This window comes from Diplodia corticola, assembly GCF_001883845.1.
Source record: "Diplodia corticola strain CBS 112549 chromosome Unknown scaffold80, whole genome shotgun sequence".
In the NCBI taxonomy this organism is placed as follows: domain Eukaryota; kingdom Fungi; phylum Ascomycota; class Dothideomycetes; order Botryosphaeriales; family Botryosphaeriaceae; genus Diplodia; species Diplodia corticola.
The window spans coordinates 94095-114906 of record NW_017971559.1 but is presented as its reverse complement, the minus strand read 5'-3'; the positions used below and the strand labels follow the sequence as shown (position 1 = coordinate 114906).

The 20812-nt window shown below is 57.1% G+C and overlaps 6 protein-coding genes across 6 annotated transcripts; 3 read left to right on the top strand and 3 right to left on the bottom strand.

Moving 5' to 3' along the window:
• Positions 1–1757: 1757 nt before the first annotated feature.
• On the top strand, positions 1758–3829 carry BKCO1_8000039 (rna polymerase i specific transcription initiation factor rrn3 superfamily; the record flags this gene model as incomplete). The annotated part of the gene is made up of 2 exons (XM_020279176.1): positions 1758–2301; positions 2352–3829. The coding sequence occupies 2 exons, from the start codon at positions 1758–1760 to the stop codon at positions 3827–3829; spliced, it is 2022 nt and encodes a 673-aa protein (XP_020125721.1).
• A 412-nt stretch (positions 3830–4241) lies between these two features.
• BKCO1_8000038 (aldo keto reductase) lies at positions 4242–4686 on the bottom strand (the record flags this gene model as incomplete). Its single annotated transcript, XM_020279175.1, has 2 exons — positions 4242–4464; positions 4556–4686. 2 exons carry the CDS (start codon positions 4684–4686, stop codon positions 4242–4244), a joined length of 354 nt encoding a protein of 117 aa, XP_020125730.1.
• A 795-nt stretch (positions 4687–5481) lies between these two features.
• Positions 5482–9395, top strand: BKCO1_8000037 (serine threonine protein; the record flags this gene model as incomplete). The annotated part of the gene is made up of 3 exons (XM_020279174.1): positions 5482–6194; positions 6254–6633; positions 6706–9395. 3 exons carry the CDS (start codon positions 5482–5484, stop codon positions 9393–9395), a joined length of 3783 nt encoding a protein of 1260 aa, XP_020125723.1.
• Positions 9396–11148: 1753 nt separating this feature from the next.
• On the bottom strand, positions 11149–13611 carry BKCO1_8000036 (pentatricopeptide repeat protein; the record flags this gene model as incomplete). Its single annotated transcript, XM_020279173.1, has 1 exon — positions 11149–13611. The coding sequence occupies one exon, from the start codon at positions 13609–13611 to the stop codon at positions 11149–11151; it is 2463 nt and encodes an 820-aa protein (XP_020125722.1).
• Positions 13612–14796: 1185 nt separating this feature from the next.
• Positions 14797–16896, top strand: BKCO1_8000035 (l-amino-acid oxidase; the record flags this gene model as incomplete). The annotated part of the gene is made up of 2 exons (XM_020279172.1): positions 14797–15387; positions 15457–16896. 2 exons carry the CDS (start codon positions 14797–14799, stop codon positions 16894–16896), a joined length of 2031 nt encoding a protein of 676 aa, XP_020125725.1.
• Positions 16897–17559: 663 nt separating this feature from the next.
• On the bottom strand, positions 17560–19830 carry BKCO1_8000034 (manganese ion homeostasis; the record flags this gene model as incomplete). The annotated part of the gene is made up of 2 exons (XM_020279171.1): positions 17560–19479; positions 19546–19830. The coding sequence occupies 2 exons, from the start codon at positions 19828–19830 to the stop codon at positions 17560–17562; spliced, it is 2205 nt and encodes a 734-aa protein (XP_020125724.1).
• Between the last annotated feature and the right edge of the window lie 982 nt (positions 19831–20812).

Genomic DNA, 20812 nt, shown 5'->3' with positions numbered 1-20812 from the left:
GCCTTCCCCCAAACGAACCGGTCATAACTCTTCCTTGCGACTCACCTTACTTGCAGACCTCCACCGTCGCAATTCTCACTGCCGAATCCGCACCCATCTCACGCAACGATCAAGCGGAAGCCAACAGTAGTGATGTCGAATTTGACGCCGCACAACTTCCCTCCTCGCTCGACGACGCATTCGGAGACTAGCTGAACCAGTCGAAACCAAGGTCGATTGGAGGCATCATCCGTTGCCCGTTTTACGGTGACCTCGCGCAAAGGACGTCGCGCCGCACCTTTCCAACCAACGAGGCCCAGCCATCCGCCGAGATCTTAAGACAGCGTCTTCTGGGAGGACACATGCCAAAATTTGTGTGTCCATTTTGTGATACTGTCTCCGACAGCGTCTTGAAAATTACAAGAAACATATCTGGAACGACTACAATCGATTCGACAAACTTGGGGCTCCAGTCTACTGTTGCGAATGTGGTGGAGATTTTTCGACCATTTAGACGAATGCCTATTCCATCATCCTGGAAAACCTTCTCGGGAAAACCACCCAAGCGGAGCGAAGAGGTCGTAGTATACACGGCGATTGAAAGTGTATTGCGGGCTCGGGTATTCAATGGCGGTACCGACGACTGAATGCCGTTCTGGTTTGTAGTCCGTGAGGCAGCCTTCTGGGAGCGCGCTTTTCTTCCCACCAAACATCTAGTGAAATGCCACGGCAGCTTGGCACAAAAGAGACTGGAGATCAAACATCAGAGTGTATCCCAGGAAGGCTTCTATCTGCTGATTGGTTTTGTGACAGTAAAGCTCCACATATAATATCAAAAAGTAACTGTCAAAAACCGTCGGTCTTATAGTGTAGTGGCTAGCACTCAGGATTCTGATAGTAATCAGAGCATTCCTGCAACCCCAGTTCGATCCTGGGTAAGACCTATCTTCCTTTTTGCGTTTTGTTCAGACGTTTTGTGGTCACTTGAAGGGGGAGTGAGTGTTTGTTCATGGAGGGACTCAGTGCACCGCTTCATACTTTGGGGCCAAGGGGTTGGAGAATAAATAGCTCTAGAGCTTCTTATCCCTTTTTGCTTTCCCTTAAAATCTGTAGAGTATCCTGCTTACCCTTCTTCTTGGTCGAGCGAACGAATGGTGCTTGTTCGGATGTGGGGCTAGGCATATAAAATTTCCCGCACGGACCATTGGGTGCAGTCCAAACGCAAGTTTGGCCGAGACAACCACACCGATGGTGATGGTGGTATCCTCCCTTTAACACTCCCATCTACATCTCGGTATTTGCTTCAGCTGCATATGAAGAAGGATTGTCTAAAAGAACATTTATCTCGGGATGCCTGCTTCGACAGCCTACAGAAAGGATCGCCGTAGGTTAATGTCTTTCGCAACCCAATGCGGGGCTATGGTCTTCGGTGTGAAATGTATGTATGCAGCAGCTGAGTTCTGGAGTACGTTGAAGGCTTTGGTGAAATCGACACATGGCTGTTGACTGACTTGACGACCTCGAAACAACAGCCCGTGGACCCGACGGCGCAAGCTGTGCGAGGCCAGAGGTGACGTGGGTTTGAGTGTGGGCGACAGGACCCTTGCATGGGCACGTGCCTTAGCGTCTAAGCGCAATCTTGGCAATTACGCGCAGGACGCCAAATTCTCATCCAACCCAACCCACACTCCACTCCACTCGACTCTCACGCGCCCACATCGTTACCCTTACTTACTTTCAGGACCACTCGAGCGACACCGGCATGCCGCAGTGAGAACATGGTCTCACTCGCTGCACCTGTCGAGACGTTCCCGTCATCCACCACCAAGGCCATCCTCCCAGGCCCCAGCCTCAAGCGCAAGCACATGGATTCCGACTCTGACAATGAGGCTCCTGCCGTCGCAAGGAGCAAGAAGCCGAGGGTGTCCTTTGATCCGACTGTCGACATCCGGCTGTTAGAGGACTTTGATGAGAAGGGCATCGAGCTCGTTCGCGAGGAGGTGCGACGCGCCATAGATAAGCACGTCGCAGGCGACAGTGCGTCCTACGACGAAATCAAGACTCTCTTCACGACTCGCCCAACGGCAAGCGCCGCCCCAAGCACAAAGCTGCTGGGCAAATATGTCGTCGCTCTCATCGGCAATGTGAGCCTGTTGAACAAGAACTGCTCCGGACTTGTCCATGCAATCCTCGACTGCCAGTGGCTGGCTCGAGATGACGCGTTTAAGCGACTCTATGTCACGCTTCTTGCCAGTTTGATGTCTGCACACGGAGGCTATACTGGCCAGGTTCTGCAATCGCTCGTGAAGTACTTTCATGGTGGTATGTCGGACCTCGCGCTTTCAGCGTGTGCTCTTGCTGACCCCCCGCAGTTTCCTCTCCGAATCTACGCACCGAAAGAGACCCGCCCATCACTCGCTCAGAGCTTCGCCAACGTGTGCACGAGACCCTCAAGCGCCTCATTCAACTCATTCCCTCGGCAACTGGCGTCTTGACATCCTTGCTACAGTCCTCGTTCCCGTCCACACAAGAGACCGCAAAGGTATACCTTACATACCTCAACAACCTTATGGAGCTCATGGAGTACGCCCCGGAACTTAAGGCTCTGGCTCTGGCTCTCATCACGGAAAACCTCGTCAAGCTTGACGTCCAGATTCAGGTCGACATGGAGGATTTGGAAGAGGAATTCGAGGAAGCCATAGTACAAGAGGCCCTGTACAAGCGCGAGGCAATTGACGATGACGAGGAAGAAGACGAGTCCGATGTCGACGATGACGACAGCGACGATGACTCGTCTAGCGAGGACGGCTTGGACAGCGACCAAAGACGCATCCAGGAGCTCAAGGACTCGGTCGGCAAGATGGACAGTATTCTCGACATCCTTTTCGAGTACTACCAACGTATTTTCGTCAAGGGCACACATGTCGACGGCTTGGAGGCTTTCGACTTTCTGCTCGCTCAGTTCAAGAACATCATTCTCCCGACCTATAGGTCCCGGCACACGCAATTTCTCCTCTTCCACTTCGCGCAGGCTTCACCAGTCTTCACCGACAAATTCACGTACGTTTGCGCTGAGCTTGCATTCGATAAGACCCGTCCGCAAATCATGCGACTTGCCGCTGCGGCCTACCTTGCCAGCTTCATCGCTCGCGGTGCTCATGTCCCCAGGCATACTGTGCAAGCTACCTTTCAAGTTCTCGGACAGCAGCTTGATGACTTCCGGATACGGAACGAAGGAAACTGCAAAGGGCCGGATTTACAACGCTACACTGGCTACTACTCTCTGGCCCAGGCGCTCCTCTACATCTTCTGTTTCCGCTGGCGCGACCTTATTGTTAGCGAGACCGACAGCTACGCGGATGACGAGGAAATTCTCTTCCAAGGCGGCGATCTGGCCTGGTTCCCGGGCATCAAAGAGGTGATGATGCACAACATTTACTCCAAGTTCAACCCGCTCAAGGTCTGCTCTCCTGGAGTCGTCACACAATTTGCTCGCATTGCACACCACCTTCGCTTCCTTTACGTATTCCCGCTACTCGAGACGAACAAACGGTTGAAGCTTTCGCGCTTTGTTTCCGCTGGTGCCATGTACGGCATGCAGGAGAGAGAGACGGCCCTTTCCGCGAAGAATAGCGAGAGTGCCTTTCAGCTGGACTCGTACTTCCCTTTCGATCCATACAGTCTGCCGAGGAGTAAGCGTTGGATGGAAGGTGACTACAACGAATGGAAGAGCATCCCGGGCCTCGATAAGGAGGAGGCGGATGAGTGCAGCGACTCGGATTCGCAAGCAGATGAGTCGGACGACGAAGAGATATTCGAAGACGGCACCGCCACGGAGGCTAGCACCTGATTCTCAATCACGGATCGACAATGGGTATGGGTTCAGGTTTTTTTTTCCCTTATTTTTTTCGGGTTCCATGGCAAGATTCCCTCTAGCGCGGAGTTTGGAAAAGCAAAAGTTTAAGCGACTCAGGTTACGAATTGGTATTTCAGCATTGTTGTTATTAATAGGAGGGGCTGTCGGACAACCGGCGAAGATGGGCACACGGCTGGACAAGCGTTTGTACTGCTCCATAGACGCTGAAGAAACCAAAGCGCAGTGACAGATGAGAATAAATGAACGTTCATTCATCAAAGGGTAGCAGTGACTGTGAGGCTGAACGGGGAAGGATCGCTCTGCTGTTTTACATTTGTATATCCAAATCATCGTAAATCATTTGCCGTGACCAATTTAACGTAAATCCGACGCCTGTTCTTGGCCCCTATTTGAGTCCGAGAGGATTGCTGCCCGAGCCGGCGGGGCCGCTGTTGGTAATTCCCTTGACCTTCGACTTCATCATGGCGGCGCTCTGCGTGGAACCGCCGGGTAGACCGAGGGGGTTGGCGGCAGTGGGAGCGCGGCGGCCAGAGGCTCGAGTTGCGTCCTTGACGCCGTTCCCGTAGCCGCGCACGCCGTCGCCCAAGCCGCGAGCCGTATTCGAGATGCTAGAGGTGGAGATTGGGTCAGCACGGGGCGCGGTTAGAGGATTGCCGTTGCGATCGTGGGGAACGGCCCAGGAGGGAAGGGAGCGCGCACCCGCTGCCGATGCCTCGACCCACGCCGGAGACGCCGTTGCCCATGCTATTGATGAAGCCGCCCACGTAGCCGCCGGCGCCGGCGACGGCGCCCTGGACGGAGCGGTTGAGCCAGTTGTCGTTTGGTGCCATGGTCTTGCGATGTGCGACGCGTGTAGTGTGCGAGAGAAGAGTGGCCGCCGGGGGGTCTGGGGGCGCAAGCAAGAAGTAGAGCGCGGGCGGGCTGACATCACCTGTGGCGGCAAAGCAGGTGGCAGCAACAAGCAGGCAGGGCGCGGCGCCGTGAGTGGCTGCGCTCGTCCCTGCCGCACAGGGCGCCGCGCCATTCGTTTCGGGAGGATCCCGGTCGCGGATCGCGCCAGACGGCTCCCTTCGACGCGGACCCTTTCCTTTTCCTCGACTTCGCAGCCCTCAGAAACCTGTCCACCGGTCAGACTTCACCCAGCTGCGCCTGCCCTGACCCGTCCACCGCAGCCCCGCCGTTGCGCCTCGCAACCCGCCCGCGCACGCTGCTGTCCAACTGGCTGCTGGGGCCGAAAGTCTGCCGCGAGTCTACCGCGTCCGCCGCCCAGCTTGACCCGTGACATCAAGATATTCGCCTGGCAACCCTGCGACCCTGCCTCTGCGTTCACTGGGCCACGCGACGAGTCCCAGGAAGCCATGCGCAGGATCACGTCATTCCATCTGAACCAGCCGATCCTCGCGTAGCTGCACCTTCTTCCTCTGTAAGTCGCCGTTCGCCGCTTCCTTTTCCGCCCGCCGCTCCACTTCCCGATCCCACCAACCACACACCCTTGACGCCCTGCTACCAACAACCCGCCATGGCTGCCCGCTACTACTCCGTGTCCTAACCCACCAAATCTCCAACCCTCTCTGCTTTGCCCTCTCCCTCAACTTCTCGTTTTCTCGCACGCGCGCCTGCACGCCATGCCGGCCAGCGAGCCGGCGTGGAAGGTCTGGCAGGGCCGCGGGAGGAAGAGCCGGCGCAAGCTGACTCCAGAGCAAATATCTTGGCCGCTAACACGGGAGTCAGACGAGGACCTTCCGGAGCCACAATTGCCGAAGCTTCGTCGGGTCTACACGGAACCCAGGTCTGAACCCGAGATATTGCATAAGCCAAAGCCAAAGCCGTTCTCATCCTTCCCGGAGCCGCCGCCCTCTGCACATCTGAAACAGATTGTCATTTCATCGCCCAAGCATCTTCCGACCCCCAGGAATTTCGGATTCTCGACCTCTCCATCTACAGCACCGGCCACCGTCACCACCTTCTCGGACGCGTACCCAACCCCGCCTCCTTCGACCCAAATCCCACCATCTGATCTCCGTGATGCTCTGTTACTAGTCGATTACATACCCTTGTCTCCACCAGAGCCTCTCTTTGAACCCCCAGCTTTCAAGTGCACTCTTGTCCGAAGCAACGCTCGCCGGAGTTCCAACGGAAGACGACGTTCGAGCGGCAAAAACATGGCACTTGACTTACTGAGCCCTCGCCTCAATGGCGCCAAGGCCAGGCAGGCCGAGGCAGCGCGAGAGATGCAAAAGGCTGTTGAGCTCCATGCCGACCGCTCTGGCGTTGCTGCACCCAGTTATGATTTCCTCGAGCTCATCGGAAAGGGCGCCTTTGGGCGTGTTTACAAGGGGTATGGTCTCCCAAGCGTGCCCTGATCAAGCACCACATGCTGACGAACCGTCTTAACAGCAAAAACCGGAATACCAACGAGCTTGTTGCGATCAAAATCTGCGATATTGATAAGGCTGACTACGCAGAGGCCACTCAGCATCGAGATGAGACCGTCAAGCAACTCGTCAAAGAAACATCTATCCTTCAACAGCTCCGGGATAGTTCAGCCAAGAACGTCAACCAGTTTTACGAGTCTTTCGCCTTCCACTCCCAACTATGGATGATCACCGAGTATGTCGCTGGTGGTAGCGTTCGCACCTTGATGAGAGCTACTCCTGGTGGAACGCCACAAAAGCCGATGCCGCTCGAAGAGCATTTCATCATTCCCATTGCAAGAGAGGTTGCAGTCGGCCTAAAGTTCGTGCACGATGCCGGCATCCTTCACCGTGACATCAAATGTGAGCACTCTCCGCATAACTCGCACAGATTCCCCGCATCGTCGTGCACGACGTGCTGACCTTGGCAAACAGGCGCAAACGTTATGATCAGTCAGGCTGGAAATGTCCAACTCATTGACTTCGGCGTATCCGGACTGCTTGAGACCAGTTTTGACAAGCGATCCACCATCATCGGTACACCTAACTGGATGCCTCCGGAAATGATCAAAGACCAGGTAGGCGCTGGCTACGGGACTGAAGTTGATTGCTGGGCTTTTGGATGCACCATTTTCGAGATGGCAACTGGGTTGCCCCCGGACGCTGGTCGTAACTTCGAATTCCTCGCAAACCGACGCCAGGCCCCGCGGTTAGAAGGAAACCAATATTCCAATGGGCTTAGGGACTTTGTGTCGTTCATCCTCAAGGAAAGGCCCTATGAACGCCCCACTGTCGCAGAGGTCCTTGAGCATCCTTACATATTCGGAACCCGGGAAAGTTTTCCAAACGAAAGCCTCTCCACTCTGGTCAAGCGCTTCCTGGATTGGCAGGATCGTGGCGGCAATCGCACTTCGCTTTGGGCTGCAGGAGGAGCTGAAGGGCTTGACGCGGACCCTTCGTCTGACACGAGCGAGGATTGGGTGTTCAGTACCACTGCAGATTTCGAAAGAGATTTTGCATATGAGAAGCGCCTCTCGATGGTGGATCCGTTTGGTGACGTACGACAGGAGGAGGTGGAAGATGCATCGGCGCCCAGAGGCCGCGGACGCAAATTCATGATGCACCAAAAGGCGATGAAAGAGCAGCAAATCAAGCGTGGAGAAGAAGGACTGGAGAGACTTTTCAATTTGGAAGCGCCAGAGTACAAATACGGTGAAGATCCGTCAATGATGCAGCCCGACGGCCCAGACCGCTCGTCGCAGTCTGATCTGGCGCTCCGCAACTGGGAGCCGAACGAACCTTCGAACAGAGTCACCATGATCGATCTGGATGCCGTGGATGCTGGATTCGAGATGACGCCGAACCTGGATCTTGCGAATGCAAACACTCTACGCGCCAGTCGAATCAACAGGATCATGAAAGAGTTGGAAGATGATGACGATGAGGATTACACGTATCAACCCAACAGAGCTTCGAAGCGCGCCACCAAAGACTGGAAGTTCCCGATGATGGATCCACCTGCAGAGAAGCGTGCAACCAAAGATTGGAAATTCCCCATGATGGAACCTCCTCCAGTTGAGACTGCCAGGCGTGCGACGAAGGACTGGAAATTTCCAGTCATGGAGCCGCCGCCTATTCCAGAAGACACCAAAACTGAAGACACCCCGAACCGTCGGACGATGGATTGGACCTTTGCAACGGCAGAAGTATCGGAGGACGAGTCGCAGTCAGACTACCGGACAAGCCGGTTGGTGCAACGTCGTGGCACGAAGGAGCTGCAACTGCCCGCCATGGCGGCCCAGTCGGGTAACGGTCGCGGCAGCATGCTCCCGGGATTCTCTTTTCCAATTGGAGCAGCAGAAGGAAGCGCCAACAAAGGTTCTGCGCGTGGTCTCGGTCCGTCACCACCGTTGGGCGATGCGTGGCGCCCCCCGCTCCGCCACGCGGCGACGCAGCCCATTGGCCAATTCGATGACTTCATAAGCTCTCGGTCGACACCAGGATCTCCTGAACGGACTTCGATGATCGATCTGGATTTTGCTGACGTTGGGCTTGTTCCCCGTCCTACCACGGCGGCTTCCATGGTCAACTCCTTTACCAGCAGCAATGACGCCGACATCACGACCGGCAATCCATTCGACCTTGAAGAGCAGGCGCAGCTCTCGCAGAACAACAATCGTGCCTCGTACCATCGTCAATCTCAATCCGAGCCTCATAAGCAGATCTCTGGGCTTCTCACGCCCGGTGACCAGGAGGATGAGAAGGGACAAGGATATGTGTCGGATCATGGGCCTATTGTCGAAGGCCGTGAAGAGCAGCATCGCGTTTCGGTTGGATCAAGAAAGTCTTCGGTCGTGCGTGAATCGAACGGTTCCCTGGCTCATCGCCTCATCAACCCCAAGAGGCGCACGAGAGGCAGCGATGCCAAGAAATCCGAGGATGCTACCTTCTCGAGGTTGCCAGGCGCCTTGGTAACCGCGTTCCCAGCTGAAGGAGGCCTCAATGATGAGACCATCAAAAGCCGGCGTCAGGTGTCTCAAACCAGTGTCCCCTCTTTCAACCCCGAGTCTCCTCGCACGTGGCGCTATCAGGACTCTCTGCTCTCAAGCACACCCCCATCCACAAACGGGTCCTTCTCAAGCAGCACTTTCGCCTCCCCTGATACTGCTTTGGCCCTCTCTGGTGACGTCACTCAACTCACCACACCTCGCACATCAATTGCTACCTACTCGCCGCGGAGCACTGCAAGCTTCTCGATGCAGCTTGGCGCTGTTCAAGGAAGGCTACGGATGCCTCTACGCACCGCTCGTCCCACTCCGCCGCACCCAACGACACTCGACAATTCCGCTGATCAGCGTATGATGGTGACCGAAGCCAGCCGGGTTGCAAGAGACCATGTGCTTTATCTCAAGACTTTGCGCCGGACGCTCAAGGCATGCGGCTCGCAGGCACAGGCTCGAAGGGCAAACAGAAGGCCCCGCGATAGTAGCATCAACGGTAGCCTGACTGCGTCCCACTCAGCCGCCACATCGGTCAGCATGAGTAGCACGGACACCAGCGATGTTGAAGGTGTCAATGGGACCGCAAGACGCGTTCTACGAAGGGCAGAGAGTTCGCTCGCCTAGTGCACGAGCCGAACCTGCTCACGAAGGCCATCTGCGAATGAGCACATGCACAATTGGGCGTACTCCAGACAAGCTTGGATTCACGCCTTCCGTTCTTTTTTTCCTTGGTACCAGCTTGTACAGCACGATCACATTGCGACCATACGAAACGCATTTTGGATGAGTAGGAAGTTGGCGTGGGACTTCGCTCATCCTCAGCACGTTCATACACATCCACGCTTTCACTCTTTTCAATAGAGTATGCCCTCAGCATCCTCCCGCGGCGAACAAAATCATTGCGAGAGCAGTTGTTGGCCAATCTCACGGCGTTCAACGGTGTGGCTGGGAAAAAAAATTTCGCATACCCCTTCTTTACTCTTCGAATCCTCTATTGCGCCTATACCCAATTATACGCTTTCTAACGGCCTCTCGTCGTCTTCCCGACGACAACATTGCACATACTATTTCCATAGATCACCACGATTCGTCCCCTGTGGATGACAAACTGAGGATGCGATACGCCAAGCTTTGCTCGTCTGCTCAGCGAACGGTACATACCTGAGATTCATCAGACTTATCGGCAGCATCACATCTCAGAGGTCGGGCTCTCGTCCATATGTCCTTCCCGGGGCCTTTGTCGAGGTAGCGTCCTCTTCTCTGCGTCCTGAACCACATGCTATTTTGCTGGCATATCCCGTTTACGGAGACATTTCTTTTTGTTTGCTATCACAACAGGCGGCACCTCTTTTTTTTTTCAATCTCATTTCTGTCACTCTCTCTTCTTTTGACAAAACACTTTTTCCCACCGATAGTCTGGTTTACTCTGCAAATTGTTCTCCTTTGCTGCATAAGATTCGCAAAACCTCTATATCAATTCCTTTCATAAGCATAGACGGGCATGGGTTCAGGTCTTTTTTTCTTTTTTCTCCCCTGCTTCTTCCATTTCACCCACCGCTGGTACCTCACACACCCTTCCTGTACGTACGCAGGCTTCGAACGGGCTTTAAAGCAGAGTCGTACTGGCCACAATGCATTTTGCCAACAGGCCTTGCCATGCGCTGTCCGGGAGGGATATTGCGGGGAGCGACGCGATGGGGATTTCTATGAAGCGTGAAAGAGGGGTGGTTCACTAGCTAAAAAGATTCCCAAATTTGTACAGAACAGCACATAAATATAGGGACACGGATAATCAATGATTCTTCAATACCACGTAGAGTTTGTTGCTTGTGCTGCTTGCGCATTCTGTTGCGAGAAGCGGGATCTACCTTTCATATTCTGATTAAATGGGTGAGTTGGGTATCGTTGACGAGAAGGAAACGGTGCGGCTTTTCGTCTGGAGACCCGTCGACCTTTGGGGCCTTTTCTTCCTTATCCTCTTGATCCAAATGCCGCACGCTCCCCCGAACGCCCGTGAGAAGATGTGAGATGTTATAGTACAGTCGCTACGCCTTGATCATACAGATGGGATTCTTTTCATCCCTTTTGTCCATCCATCCATCCATCCATCAAAGGGAAGGAAGGGGTGCTAAAAAAAAAAATCAAGAAAAAAAAAGGAGATGTCGAAAAACGCCCTCCAGGTAGGACGTGCGTGCATTCCTGACCTCCTCGCTGCCGTAGACGCCGCCGCCATCATGATCACCCATTACCAATTACCATTGCCGTCACCACCACCACCACCACCACCGTCGTCGTCATCAACATCATCATCATCATCATCATCATTCATACAGCCAAATCCCCATCCCCTACACCCTACACTCTCACTCCCATCACATCACATGCCCAGCTCCTCCGCCACCTCCCACGCGTCCTTGTCCCCCGTCGGCAAGCGCGGGTCGACGCCCAGCCGGCGCTTGACGCCCTGGACGCGGGCCTCGATGCGGGCGGGCGGCAGGCCCTGGCGCAGCAGCACGGCGCGCGTCAGCTCGCTCAGGGCTTCGAGGAGGAGGAGGGACTTGTCGTTGGGGTCGGGGTTGGTGTCGGTGGTATTGGCATCGGCGTGGGCGGCGGTGGTGGTGGTGGTGGTAGGGGTATTGGCCTGGGCGGTAGTAGTAGTAGCGGTGGTGGTGGTGGTAGGGGTAGTAGTAGCAGCAGCAGCATCCAGACGGCGCTGCAGCAGCGCGCGCAGCGCCTGCAGGACCTTGTCGAGGTTGTGGTGCAGGCCCGCGGAGGCGGCGAGCTGGCGGCGGCGGAACGGGGAGCGCGAGCGGACGTCGGCGGGCGGGAAGCCCAGGCGGGCGAGGGCGCGGACGAGGAGGGTCATGGTGTGCTGGGTCACGGGCGAGCGGAGGCGGCGGTGGAGCACGTGCATGGCGACGAGGCAGCCGGCGAGGTCGTTCCAGGCGGCGTAGGTGGCGACGATGTGGTTGGGGATGCGGGAGGTGGCGTCCTGCCGGGGGGAGGGTTGCGAGGAGGGTTGCGAGGAGGAGGAGGAGGAGGGCCCGCGGGTGGAGGACCGCCACCAGGTCAGGGTGTGGCGGAGGATGATGGTGGGGGGTGGGAAGGAGGTGCGGCGGGAGCGGATGTCGTAGGGACTGCGGCGGCCGATGGTGCGTTGTTTGAAGTACGAGGCTTCCCAGAGGAGGGCGATGGTGCCCATGTCGGGTTTGGTGGCTCTGACGTTTCGCGAGGGCCGGCGGAGGACATGGCGTTTGAGAGTGCGCCAGACGTCGCTGAGGTAGCCGCGCTGGAGGTAGAAGGACAGTTGCATGTTCAGTGCTTCGGGAGTGGTACGGAGCTCGGCGTGGGCGACCTGCCAGGTGTGGAGGTTGTCGAGCTTCGATTCGTCGTTGCGTTGCAGGTATATTTGTGTCAGAAGGGCGAAGGTGTCGCTCGTTGCGGGTGGAAGAGTCCTACGGAGGAACAGCTTCTGCGGCGGCCTTAGCTTCGCGGTTATGTCGGGTGGGGGTGGTGTGAATAGGCCTTTGCGACGGCGCATCAGTGTGATGCGTCTGACGACCATCTGAAGGGCCAAGTTCTCGGCCTTGTCTATGTTGGTGGGGTCACGGGTCTCTATCCATGCCTTGACCAGGGCGTTGAGATGACGAGCCTGCGGTTGCACGTCTCTCTGGAACATCAACTCGTATACCTGGGCTGCTGCATCGACGTCTCCCACGCTGATCAGCCGGTTGATCCACTTGCCGAAGAAAAACTTGTTCTGGTGGTTTAGAGGCAACGCAGACAGACTACTCAGGAAGATTTGGTTCAGTTCGTCGGCATTATCGAGGACAGAGGTCAGGTCGTTGTAGCCCTTCAGAAGGGTTGCGTTGGCCTTGTGGCCTTGGGGACCACGGAGCTCCCCCGCCGACATCAGATGGCGGAAAACGGCCAAGGCGTGCTCGCGGTATCCCGCCTTCAGAAAGCCAGTATAGCACCTCTCATAGTCCTTCACTGCCATGCTGTCTCCGAGGAGATCCTTCAGGCGCAGGTAGAGGGCCCAAGCTTGCTTCACATGGGTTTCCCCTTCACCAGATGCTTGAAGGTGGGCATCAAAGACGCACAGAATGAGGCGTGGGTTCAGCATCGGGTGGGAAGAAAACAAGTCGACGAGAAGCTTCTGGGCGAATGTGACGTTGCCAGCGACGGCGTGCATGCGGACGCCGAGCTCCAGGTACTCGGGGCGGTAGCTGTCCCCGGTCCGGCCGGCGGCAGTCTGGTAGCCCTGTTGCCATTTTTCGACAGCTGCTTGGCGGGATCCTTGACCGAAGAGGGTCTCGATGTGGACGAGACGTTGTTCAAAGTTGGCGACATGTCCGGCACCCTGCATGTCCTCAGCCAGCTGGGTCAGATGAGCCGCGATCTTGGGCTCGGCAAAAACGCGGAGAGACTGCGTCCGCCACAGAATGTCCCAGGCCTGGGAGGACAGGGCTCGCAGGAACTTTGGCGTCGTCAGGCGGAACTTGATGTACAGCCGCCATAGCGCCTTTGCAGTCTTGCGGTGGGTTGGATCGGCGAGGCCTTTCCACAGGTACAGATTCAACAGATCCAGGTAAGGCTGCTTGTCCCGAGAGCACGGGAAGCGAACGCGAAGCGGGTTCACTGGATGACGAAGAAACTCATTGACCTGCGCCGCCCTTGCGCGGTCGAGAACGAAGCCAGGCTCCTGCTCCTGCTCGCGAGGTGCAGCCGGGGGTTCGTAGGCGATCCATGGACGGCGCTGCGGCTGGGCTTGTTTCCGTGCCTTGGGCTTGGATAGCCACGGCGGTCGTCGTAGGAAGCTGCGTGTGGCCGGCCTCATCCGTTCGAAAGCGCTCGGAGTGGAGAGAGGCCCAGAGACGGCCGCGCAAAAATCCCATGCAGGTGGTGACGTGAAAAGCCGGGCGAGTCATGCGGCGCTCTCCCGAAGCCAAGCCGGCCACCTGCACGAGTCGCGGCCATCGCGCAATTCGGAAGCCGCCTTGCACACGCCGTACCTGCCCATCCTCATGCCTATTTCGCACTCGGCCAAGGCTTGGTTGCACGGCAGCCTCTTAAATAAAGCCCGCCCTGCCTGCCCTACCCGCCCTGCTCCCAGCTAGCTGGTCTCCGTCTCTCTCTTCCTCGCCTGCGCCACCGCGCTGCTGTTTCCCCTCCGCGCCGTCAACCAGTCGATCGACTACCGACCAACGCCCACTGCTGCGCTTTACGTTTTGGCCGCGCGTAATGATGCCACCACAGAGCCGCACCACCACGGGCTTATCCAGATGTGCCGGCGGGCGTCTGGCCGACCGCCGTGCCGAGCCCACCAAGTCGCCGGTCCACGCTCGCTTCGACCTTCTCGATATCAGCAAGGCGGCCGGTGCTCCCGCGTCGGCCAAAGGCGATGGGCCCGACATATCTTCGGACCTCGCGCTGCCCGGCACTTGCTTGCCACGTTCCGCCGCCGCCTTCCACGTCAATCATGTCCGGGAGAAGGCCTTCCTGCTGCTTTCTGCCGCTGATCTGCCGTTGACCTGCCGTTGACCTGCCGCTGGCCGTCTTATCGCTGCGAGCTGTTTCGTCGGCCTCTCGCTAAACCGTAGGACCAACCCTGAGGCTGCTGTGCTTGATAATCTCACTACATGGACGCCTGAGCCCGCCCAATCGTCATCCGCTCTTCCCCAGCCTGCGCTGCCTAACGCCATGGCCGCCGCGGTGCCTGGCCTGTGGGGGAGTCCGCTCTCCGCAATCTGCTTCCGGCAAGCCTCTTCGTTGACCGCGTCATAAACGAACACCGCCCACTGCCGTTATCTTGTCCGTCTGACTCAGGCCCCGGCGAATGGTCAACCTCAGGGCTTGCCAAGGCCGGTCTTCACCGTTGAGGCTCGGTAGATACCCCCAAGATTGTCATATCCGGCGCCCTCTGTGAAACCTTGGCCGAGTATTTAAGCCCGGGGTGTAGAGAGAGAAGCCTTCTGGTTCTGCAGGCCGATTCTCAAGTGCTTTCATTGCTTCCCTATCCAACATGGGTCTCCTCCACTCTGCTGGTCTCGTTTCAGGCACTTTTGCTGCCGCTGCTTTCCTGGCCGGCAATGCCGCCGCCGCTGCCGTCCCCAGCCCCACAACTGTGGTCTTCAAGGGTCCCTTCGTTGCGGAAGCCGATGGAATGACCAACATCCACATTGAGTTCGCCGGCCCCGTTGATGGCGAACTCTCTGTACACTACGGTTCTTGCGATATGGCCAGTCCGTATGAGGCACATCACCGTGTCGGCAGAACTCATGTTGGAGACCACCCGCTAGCCAAGAGAAATCTGGGTTGGGATGACTACAGGCCCACTCGCTTCGTCTGGCTTCCTCCTGCCGACGTGCAATCCGGTGGCTGTCTGCATGCCTTTGCCGGCCACGAGCTGGTTGGCAGGTCCGACGCCTTCACGGTCAAGAGAAGGAGAGCTCGCAGGAGCACCTCTTTCGCGGACATTGCCGACCCCATGGGCCCTTGGTTCGACGGTGTCGAGTATTTGAAGGAGAAGGAGCCTGACTCGACCTTCGTGGCTCAAGCCAAGGGCAAGAGTGTGGGCATCATTGGCGGTGGTATGTCTGGTCTGATGACCGCTGTAAGTCGCCATCCTTTAGACAGTCTCTTTACTTCAATCTCCAAACTGGCATCCTAACGTGTACGGCAGTATCTTCTTGAGTCCGTCGGTATCACCAACTGGAAGATCATCGAGGCTAGTGAGCGTATCGGAGGTCGTGTTCACACCTCTTACCTGAATGGAACTGCTCCAGAGGATTATCAGTACCAGGAAATGGGCCCCATGCGATTTCCTGTCAGCCTGACGAACACTACCACCAACGACACCATTCAGATCATGGACCATCGCATGGTGTTCCAGTTGGCCGACACGCTGAACGAGATGAATGGCCATGATCCCGCCTTGGCCGTTGACTTTATCAAGTGGATCCAGTCGAGCGCCAATGACCCTGTTGACAGCACCGACGACACCCTCTCCTACTCCAACGTCACTGCCGTGGAGGACGCGCTCGAGGCAATCGAGGACTGGGACGCGCTGACGTGGGAGAAGATGCGGGACATTGCCACCAACGTGTTCGACGCGCACAAGAAGGCCGTGGCCGAGGGCTACTTCGACTTCTCCGAAGCTGGCTACCTACGCTACAAGTTGCACACTGACCTTAACGTCACCGACGAGGCCGTCTCTACGGCGAGCGATAATCCGGAGTGGCTGTATGATAGCGTCTATTTCTCATCCTTGACTACAGAGTGGCGCACTATCGACAAGGGCCTGAGCCGGCTACCCAAAGCCTTCACACCGCTCGTCGCCAACCGCACCCTCTTCGGCAAGCAGGTCGAGCAGCTCTCGTACAACGAGACGACGCAGCAAACCACCGCATCGTGGCGGCCCGACGGGCCCTGGGGCACGACTCTCGACTCTCTCTCCTTCGACTATGCCGTTGTCGCTGTCCCCTTCTCCAAAGTCCGCCTCTGGCAGCTCCCCTCCTATTCCGGCCTGCTCACCCGTGCCATCAACACCCTCAACTACGAGCAAAGCTGCAAGGTTGCGCTGCACTACGAAACCCGCTTCTGGGAGCACCTCTCGCCGCCCATCGTCGGCGGTTGCGGCTCGACTTCCGCCTGGGCCGGCATCGGCAGCATCTGCTACCCGTCGTACACCATCAACGCCACTGGCCCGGGTGTCCTCCTCGCCTCGTACCAATCCGGCACTCTAGCCCGCACGCTCGGCAGCATGACCGAGGCCGAGCACGTCGCGCACGTCGTGCGCGCCATGGCCGCCGTGCATGGCGACGTCGCCATCGAACAGTTCACCGGCAAATACGACCGCATCTGCTGGGAGAACAACGTCCACCAGGCCGGCGCCTGGGCCAGCCCGCTCGTGGGCCAGCAGGAGCTGTACCTGCCCGCGTATTACCACACCGAGCACCACACCGTCTTCGTCGGCGAGCACACGAGCTTCACGCACGCATGGATCTGGTCGGCCCTCGAGAGTGCAGTGAGGGGAACCACGCAGTTGCTGCTCGAGATGGGGCTTGTCGACGAGGCGAAGACGGTGACGGAGACGTGGATGGCAAGGTGGTTGCATGTTTAAATTTTTTTTTCCTTCTTTCCTTCCTGTGTGGTCTTCACCGGCTCTCTCTCTCACACACACGAAGGTGATACATGTCTTATTTTTCGACGACTGGAGGATCACGAAGACGAAAGGGAAAGAGCAAAGAGAGACATGGAGAAAATGAGACGATGACGTGATAGGACTAAGTAATGTAAAAATAATTTTCATGCCGTTAAGACAAATGTATTTATCAACCTTACGTATTACCTCCCTCTTCGACTAGTAGCGATGAAAAGGAAGTAGAATGTTGAGATACATGTTCTTGTTGCACACCTTCTTCTCCAAGATGGAAAAAAAAAAAAGAACAACCTCCGGACGCCAGATACCCATCAATCATGCAAGGGAAGTTAGTCGGTAGAGCGTACCTACCCGAACAGAAAAAAAAAAGCTAAAAGCGATGTATATCATCATCTAACATGGAACCAATGCATTAGCAGCAGCAGCAGCAGTAGCAAAAGTAACGGAAACAAAATGCTCTGAATCCACGCACTGAGAGAGAGAGAGAGAGAGAGAGAGAGAGAGAGAGAAAAACAGAAACCGAGGTAGTACAGTTGTACAAACGTCTAATATCGGGATAACAGTACAGAGGTAGTAAGCGACAACGGCAAGTAGCAGTATTCGTACCAAGGTAAAAAGACTTAACTACCACGACCAAGTCAACACGGCATACCACGTCAACACCACAGCCGCGACCCTCACGACGCTCTTGCCCAGCTCCTCCCTGAAGACGCCCTCGCCCTTCTTCTTCCTCCTCGGCTTCTTCGTCGGCTTCGTGCTCGCCATGGCTGCTGCCTCCTTCTCCCTCTTCTTCTCCTCCGCGCGGTCCGGGTAGAAGCCCGCGTACGCGACGAGCGGGAGCTTCATGGGGCCGTTGTTGCTGACGCCGGGTCCGCCGCCGTGGTATACCGGTGATGAGGAAGACGAGGGGGGAGGCAGGCCGTAGCCCGCACCACCACCGCCAGAGGGAACGGGGCTGGGGTTGCGGATCGTCGTCGTCGTCGTCGTCGTGCTCCGTGGCTGCTGGAGGGAGGCAGAGCGGGATGAGAGGCCTGTTTTGTGGTTGTTGTCGGAGGCCGAGGCCGTGGACGAGTTGGACGAGGCGCCCTCGCCCGTCGAGTCGGTGCGGTTGCGGCTGCTGGGAGCCGCGGCGCCGCCCAGGTGGAGTCTCCTCTTCTCCTGCTCGGCCGAGGATGTGGTGTTGTCGTTGCGTTGGGGGTGTCCCTCGGAAAGGGGGAGGATGGGTGCGTCGTCCGGGTTGTTGTTGGGGTTGGACGAGGAGGAGGCTGCTCTGAGCTTCAAGACCAGGGCGCGGACCATGAGGACGAAGAGGGCGATGGCGAAGAGCACTGCGTAGCGGATGAAGGCGCCGAGCTGGTCGGGCATGAGGCAGAGGTGGCTCTGGACGGTGGGCTCCGCCGTCGCGCCGAGAGACTGGCCCGCGTCGTCGACCGGGTTCCACAGGCTGAGCATGACGAAGCCGGGCCGCCGGACGCCCATGGCCCACGAGAGGGATTTGACGGTGATTTCGCGGATGCCGCTGTGCCCGCCGGACTGGTAGCCCTTGTGCACCACTTCGCAGTAGTCGTGGTCGTCGCCCGAGAAGGCATACTCGATGTTGCCGATCTTCTCGGTGACGTCCTTGGAAACGTCCTTGGTCAGGACGTTTTGGTATTGATAGCCACCTCGCACGGCGATGGCGTTGCGGTGGTCGGGGAAGACGGGTTCCTTCTGGCCTTTGGGAGGCTCGGTTGGCGGCCAGTGTTCTCTCAACGGGCCACAGGGGGTTCCTTCGGCGCGGTACAGAGGGACGTGGGTGAGGAGGATTGTAGGGAACTCGGCATCGCCGGCATCTGCAACTGGCAATTTGGCCTTCCCCATGTCTGCGCCATCAACAACCTTGTGCTTGTAGGGCGGAGTGGGATTCAAGCCCTTCCTCGCCCTCAACTCTCTCGCAACAGCTCGCCTCTTCTCCGCCTGGGCCTGGTCGAGGAAATCCTGGGTCGGCTTCCAGATGTCCTGAGAGCCGGCGGCATGTCCCAGCGCGCTCAGCGAAACGGCATCGATCGAGACGAAGGTATGGTTCGCAACGACGTCGACGCGGTTACCATCGCCGAAATAGGCATTGAATCTCTTCCGCACGTTGGTCCGAATGCCCGCAGCGAATCCCAGATCGTGGTTTCCAGGCAGTCCTGCGATAACCTTGCGTCCCGGCTGGCCCAGCCTCGGTGCCATTCCAGCATCGCCCCAGTGGTCGAAGAATATCCTGCCAAACCGGTCGTATTCACGCAGCCAGAAGCTGTCCCCATATTGCTTCCACGTCTTGTCCTCGCTCACGCTGCCGTCGGCCGTCCATTCTCGACCGCCGTCGAACAGGTCGCCGAGGAAGAATACGGTGTCCGGGTAGAGGTCCTCCTGGATCAGTGACCACGAGCGGCGGAGGTACTGGTCGGTGTAGGCGACGGTCAGGGTGGACAGCGGCCACGGGCGGCCGGGGTAGGTGTGCGGGTCTACGAGCTGTGGGTCCGCGACGAAGACGAGGCGGTGCGGAGTGGCATCGTGGGGCTAGTGTTTTTTCCCATGGCGTCAGCGCTCAGGTTTCCCACAATCGAACAACGCGAGGCGGCGCACCCAGCTCTCCCAGTTGGCCCAGTCGCAGGCCTCGATGCCATGCCGGAAGGCGGAGCGCTCGTTCGAGTATACGAAGCACACCCAGACGAGGGTCAGGATGTTTGGCACGGAGAAGATTGGGCGGAAGTTCCAGGTCTTCCCGGCAGGCGCATTGGGTCTGTAGATTCCAGAGCGAGTGAGGAGCGATCTGGCGAATAGTTGGATGCGCTGCATCACGGTGGACGGCGCGCGGAAGCGGTTGCGCGACGACGAGATCGGATAGCCCCAGTCATCGTACGAGGTCATGTTGGACTGGACGAAGAGGCAGCAGCGGTGCGCATCTTTCGGCTGCGAGACGGCAAGAGAGTGAGGGGAGAGCAGCTTTGGTGTCGGGTCTCCTATGCGGCGGCGGGATTTGGGGCCTGGCGGCGGGAGCTTAGACTCCTGGTACGTAGCTTGGCCCCTTGGCCGCAGCGCCACTGTGCCACTGGTTGGCTGGGCCTACGCGTGTCGTCTGCAGGCCGCGCAACCGCCTGCGTCAAGTCCCATCAACACAACACAGAAGCATTCTTTTGATTCTTATGCTCAGCTAGCTTACCGCTAAATCTGACCGCTCCGTCTGCGTCCATTCGCCTTTCCTTTTCCTACGATGCGTTCCTGACCGACCATCTTCATTCTCGATCAGATGAACAGCATACCTTGGAAACTCTGATCGCAGTTGTTGTTAAAGAACCGGGTGCTTCTACGCTTGCAGGTGGGGCACAGTCGCTCTGAGCACGCAAGATGACGAACAACTGGATTGGCTGCCTGATGCGACTACGTAATGATCCAACAAGCTCATTCCGTCCTGATGCATGCATACCTCCAGCCCTACTGTTGATTTTAACCAGTAAAATATCCGTTCAGAACGGTCCAAGTCGTCAAGTCTGTGTGGTGCACTGGTCAGCGCTGTGCTTTGGATGACATCTTTGATCCGAATGTGAGGTGTGCATGTAGTCAGAGAGAAGATTTTTACTCGGCAGTATCAAGACTGCCCATGTGGCATTCAAGGTCCCGTTCTTGAGAAAGACGTTCCTCCCTTGGACACTCATCATGCGTCTCAATCTACGCCTAAGGATGACGATACGAAGGTTTCATCATAACATGCCGATGAGGGTAATCAAAGAGAGGTACCTGTACGTACCTTGTATCATAGTGCTTCACGAGGAAGTCGTGTCCCTAGTTGCTGACGAAGAGTATGGGTATCGCTAATTTGAAAACAACAGCTTAGAAGTGCAAGGAAGAGCAG